This window comes from Nerophis ophidion, linkage group LG21 (assembly GCF_033978795.1).
Source record: "Nerophis ophidion isolate RoL-2023_Sa linkage group LG21, RoL_Noph_v1.0, whole genome shotgun sequence".
Taxonomy (NCBI): domain Eukaryota; kingdom Metazoa; phylum Chordata; class Actinopteri; order Syngnathiformes; family Syngnathidae; genus Nerophis; species Nerophis ophidion.
In genome coordinates, this window is record NC_084631.1 from 45,291,644 (window position 1) to 45,297,759 (window position 6,116).

General features: G+C 41.4%; 1 protein-coding gene across 2 annotated transcripts in view; it reads left to right on the forward strand.

The window, feature by feature from the left end:
* Positions 1 to 4,995, forward strand: part of mrpl3 (mitochondrial ribosomal protein L3) — a 45,309-nt gene extending 40,314 nt beyond the window's left edge. For both annotated transcript variants that reach the window (XM_061882766.1, XM_061882765.1), the window contains one exon: positions 4,781 to 4,995. In XM_061882766.1, coding sequence (XP_061738750.1) covers positions 4,781 to 4,930 — 150 coding nt within the window. In that variant the 3' untranslated portion in view covers positions 4,931 to 4,995. The remainder of the gene's footprint in view (positions 1 to 4,780) is intronic.
* The last annotated feature ends 1,121 nt before the right edge of the window (positions 4,996 to 6,116 follow it).

A 6,116-nucleotide genomic window follows, 5' to 3' on the forward strand; every position in this document is an offset into this window, starting at 1 on the left:
TTTGTGCATGATGTCACTAAGATGACATATCAAAACAACACTAAATTAAAGTGCACTTTATGTACAGAACGCCACTACAATAGTTTTAAACAAATAAAGTGCACTTTTGTGCATGATGTCACTAAGATGACATATCAAAACAACACTCAATTAAAGTGTACTTTTTATACAGAACAGCACTACAATATTTTTAAACAAATAAAGTGCACTTTTGTGCATGATGTCACTAAGATGACATATCAAAACAACACTAAATTAAAGTGCACTTTATGTACAGAACGCCACTACAATAGTTTTAAACAAATAAAGTGCACTTTTGTGCATGATGTCACTAAGATGACACATCAAAACAACACTAAATTAAAGTGTGCTTTTTGTACAGAACGTCCCTACAATAGTTTTAAACAAATAAAGTGCACTTTTGTGCATGATGTCACTAAGATGACATATCAAAACAACACTAAATTAAAGTGCACTTTTTGTACAGAACGCCACTACAATAGTTTAAAACAAATAAAGTGCACTTTTGTGCATGATGTCATTAAGATGACATATCAAAACAACACTAAATTAAAGTGCACTTTATGTACAGAACGCCACTACAATAGTTTTAAACAAATAAAGTGCACTTTTGTGTATGATGTCACTAAGATGACATATCAAAACAACACTAAATTAAAGTGCACTTTTTGTACAGAACGCCACTACAATAGTTTGAAACAAATAAAGTGCACTTTTGTGTATGATGTCACTAAGATGACATATCAAAACAACACTAAATTAAAGTGCACTTTTTGTACAGAACGCCACTACAATAGTTTTAAACAAATAAAGTGCACTTTTGTGCATGATGTCACTAAGATGACATATCAAAACAACACTAAATTAAAGTGCACTTTCTGTACAGAACGCCACTACAATAGTTTAAAACTAATAAAGTGCACTTTTGTGCATGATGTCACCAAGATGACATATCAAAACAACACTAAATTAAAGTGCACTTTTTGTACAGAACGCCACTACAATAGTTTTAAACAAATAAAGTGCACTTTTGTGCATGATGTCACTAAGATGACATATCAAAACAACACTAAATTAAAGTGCACTTTTTGTACAGAACGTCCCTACAATAGTTTTAAACAAATAAAGTGCACTTTTGTGCATGATGTCACTAAGATGACATATCAAACCACTAAATTAAAGTGCACTTTATGTACAGAACGCCACTACAATAGTTTAAAACAAATAAAGTGCACTTTTGTGCATGATGTCACACAAGATATTTCAATAAGTGTCAAATAAAAATGAGCTGCATAATAGGAAATCAAATAGTGTATGTCCTTCACTATGTGGTAGGTTCCTGCGGACGTTATCTCCTTCTGTTGTTGACTATTTTTTTCATACGGTGTTGATTTGGAAATGGTTGCTTGGGCATTTTGTTGGTGTGGCACCGAACGGGGATTTTGTCATGCAGAGTTTCAAGCAGGTGACTTTTCAAATGCTGCTACAAATTAGCAGTGGTGCTACTTTTTGTAGCAACGCTTTTGCCGCATATTTGTTCAACATCTTCCCGCTTGAAGCCAAACCACTGCCAGATGATGGATCCCCTGCTGTTTTTCTCGTAGATGAATCCTTCCTTCATTTGTTACCAGATTCACACCTTCTTTCTCTCGTATTACCACTCGCACCGCACCGTTAACATCCCAGCTAACGTTACCATGTCGCTACCTCTCTGCTCCGCAGGAGTGTGTGACGTTGTACACGTGACGTATGTAAGAAAGTGAGCTTATTTTAAGTGTGTATCGGTTGGGGACATCTCTACGCTGCTGATCCGCCTCCGCTTGGGATGGTTTCCTGTGGACAGGACTCTCGCTGCTGTCTTGGATCCGCTTTGAACTGAACTCTCGTGGCTGTGTTGGAGCCACTATGGATTGAACTTTCACAGTATCATGTTAGACACGCTCGACATCCATTGCTTTCGGTCCCCTAGAGGGGGGGGTTGCCCACATCTGAGGTCCTCTCCAAGGTTTCTCATAGTCAGCATTGTCACTGGCGTCCCACTGGGTGTGAGTTTTCCTTGCCCTTATGTGGGTTCTTCCGAGGATGTCGTAGTCGTAGTGGTTTGTGCAGTCCTTTGAGACATTTGTGATTTGGGGCTATATAAATAAACATTGATTGATTGATTGATTGATAGATAAGTGTCTGTGAGAAGAAGAGACAAGAAAGAGTGAGAAGAGTCTGTAGTGTAATGCCCGCAGCTAAAAGCAACTGCATGAGAACATATACTCCGATATCACCATGTAGTCATTTTCTATATCGCAGAGACAAACCCGCAATATATTGAGTATATCAATAAATCGCCCAGCCCTAGTTCTAACCCTGAGAAAATTTTAGTAAATGTTCTTCCACAATATAATTTTTTTTTTCGAAATGTAAAAGACTTCTTTGTGGTCTACATAACATGTAATGTTAGTTTTTTGGTCCAAATTGTGCATAGGTGATATTTTACAGACCATCTAACAGTCGCTATAGCATGCGCCGTTTTGTGGGCGGTGTTATTTACGTGGCTCACCTTCACCAGCGTCTTCTCCCCGTCATCTTTCTTGTAGCGGTGTAGCGTGCAAGGACGGGAGTGGAAGAAGTGTGAAAAGATGGAGCTAACTGTTTTAATGACATTCAGACTTTACTTCAATCAATAACGGAGCAGCAATATCCTCATCCGTGGCTCACTGGTGCAACAACGTGAATAACCGTCCGACCAGAACTCTCTAATACAGGGGTAGGGAACCTATGGCTCGCGAGCCAGATGTGGCTCTTTTGATGACCGCATCTGGCTCTCGGATAAATCCGAGCTGACATTGCTTAACATGATAAGTAATGAATAATTCCACTTGTAATAAGTGTTAAAAATAATGTTCAAAACATAAAACATTCTCATGCATTTTTAGTCCATCTATCCGTTTACTACCGCACCTGTTTAAGAAGTCGCGTTAATGGTAAGAAGTTATTTATTTATTATTGGTTAGTGTGGGGCTTGTCCTCCTGGGGGTTCTTCAGACCACCAAGCACCGACATGAGAGCCTGTTTGAGGGTTACACTATTGTTTTATTTTTCAATAAGACTCTCAGTTGCTTTCCAGAAATTGTCTTATTCTCTTTCGTTCTCGCTCACGCTCTGGCTCCAGCCCCAACCCCGTCTCTCCTCCTGGCTGCTGCTTATAACAGAGCGACAGGTGATTAGATACCAAAGCTCAGGTGGGCCATCTACGCAGATCTCGCTGATTTCGAGGCCGGTCCTGGCACACCCCAGTTTGCTGCAGGCCCGCGGGCCACGCCCCCTCCACAGTTAGCTTCAGAATAACAATGTTATTACAAAGAATAAGAGACCTGTTATACTCTAGAAATGTTGGTCTTACTTAAGAATGCACGTGTTTAGTTGTGTTCAGTGTTAAAAATATATATTTTATGGCTCTTAAGGAAATACATTTTAAAATATTTGGCTTTTTGGCTCTCTCAGCTCTAATAACTAAAGTTCCTTGTGTGAATAATGTAAACTCACTACACCAGTATGTTTTAGTGCTCTCATGGTGAGTTTACTGACTGATATAAGTAAGAACTTTACACTATTTTACATTAGAAATGGCAACAGCGGAGGATGAATATCACATATCAAGAAGATAGAGAACAAGAAGAAGCTTATCAACTACAAAGGTAGACACGCGCACACTTTCAGGACTTATGCAGATCCCAAATACAGATCAGCAGGTACCAGAAGGTAAGAAAAGTTGCTTTTGCACAATATTGCAAAACAAAACACCAGATAATGTCTTACCTTATACACACACCATAATAATACTCCTATGTTGAAGCACAGTAAAATCCATCAAGCGGTGTGGCTTCATAGCTTGCCAAAGTCCTACTAAAACTCAGTGTGTAACGTTCTATATTTTCAATGGAACACATACAATTTTGGTGTTGTTTACTTGAGTCGGCTTCACGGTGGCAGAGGGGTTAGTGCGTCTGCCTCACAATACGAAGGTCCTGCAGTCCTGGGTTCAAATCCAGGCTCGGGATCTTTCTGTGTGGAGTTTGCATGTTCTCCCCGTGAATGCGTGGGTTCCCTCCGGGTACTCCGGCTTCCTCCCACTTCCAAAGACATGCACCTGGGGATAGGTTGATTGGCAACACTAAATTGGCTCTAGTGTGTGAATGTGAGTGTGAATGTTGTCTGTCTATCTGTGTTGGCCCTGCGATGAGGTGGCGACTCGTCCAGGGTGTACCCCGCCTTCCGCCCGATTGTAGCTGAGATAGGCGCCAGCGCCCCCCGTGACCCCGAAAGGGACTAAGCGGTAGAAAATGGATGGATGGATACTTGAGTCATATTGCAGTCTACACGTATCTCTTATGTGTGACTGCCATCTACTGGTCACACTTGTCATTTCACCATGTACCAAATAAAATAGCTTCGAGGTCGGTAAGCACAACCAAAATAATTCCGTGCATTAGGCGCACCGGGTTGTAAGGAGCACTGTGGAGTTTGAGGAAATGCAAGGATTTTAAATGCGCCTTATAGTCCGAAAAATATGATGTTTAAAAGAGGGTGGGGTTAAAAAATTTGAGATACGTTTAACTTTTTTTTTTTTTTTCTTAATTCAATATTCTTTAATTTTTTTGTGAAATAATAATATTGCCATAGAGAACAAGACTGTTCTCTGGAGATATGTACAGTATGTATACTTTGTGTGATACACAACTGACCTACACACAATAATGTCTTCCAGGTGAGGGACACCTCTCGACCCACCGTCAAGTCCGCCGTCCACAGCCCCCCCTTCCCCACTTTCTTCACCGAGGAAGAAGTGGACCTTGATGAAGACCTCTACGACGACGACATGTTTGTTCACACAGAACCATCCTTATCTCTCACCTGAACACACACTTCAACTTCATCATGTTGTTGGCAACCCGATATAAAGCAACACTCATTTAAACCTCACGTGTGTGTGTGTGTGTGTGTGTGTGTGTGTGTGTGTGTGTGTGTGTGTGTGTGTGTGTGTGCGTGCGTGTGTGTGTGCGTGCGTGTGTGCGTGCGTGCGTGCGTGCGTGCGTGCGTGCGTGCGTGAGAAAGATGGGGAACTACCGCCGCAGCAAACAGTTTTGAGTCTCGTTCCCCTGTAACCATGGCAACTGGAGGTGATGTAACTTGTAGGATCCCCGCACAGAGAGAGATAATATGGAGGCAGGTGGATTACTGGAGGGTAACGGCAGGTGACAGCCATGGAAGCAAACACAACAGTGAGCAGATGAGAGGAGGGTGTGGAGAGGAAGGGTGGAAGCTGACAAAGGTTTGACATTTGCAGCATAAGAGGATAAAGCAGGACATGAATGTTGCAGCAGGAGGCGTGGCCTAAGTCTGTTTATGTTCAGCAGTACATTATTGAAACGAGGAAACATCCTGCTGGGACCTCAAATCCTTCCTCTCCTGTGCTGGGGACCTGGAACTCCAAATTCTATCCCCCCAGGGTTCCTTTTTTCTGTTTTCTTGTAATCAGACCATCCATCCATCCATTTTTTCTACCGCTTATTCCCTTTTGGGGTCGCGGGGGGCGCTGGCGCCTATCTCAGCTACAATCGGGCGGAAGGCGGGGTACACCCTGGACAAGTCGCCACCTCATCGCAGGGCCAACACAGATAGACAACATTCACACACTAGGGACCATTTAGTGTTGATATTTTCAGTATATTAGATGGAATTTTGTGTTAAAATGTCAAAATATTCTTGTAATCAAACCGCATTTTCATTATATTAGATGGAAGTTCTGCGATGAGGTGGCGACTTGTCCAGGGTGTACCCCGCCTTCCGCCCGATTGTAGCTGAGATAGGCTCCAGTGACCCTAAAAGGGACAAGCAGGAGAAAATTGATGGATGGATCGATGGAAGTTTTAGGTAAAATTAGGGAAAAAATGTAATATTCTTACTTTTATATGATTTTCAAACTTTCTTGTAATCAGACCATATTTTTGGTATAATTGATGGAATTTTTAGGTAAAATGTCTAAATTTTTTTGTAATCAGACCATATTTTCGGTATATTAGTAGGACTTTTTCGGTAAAATG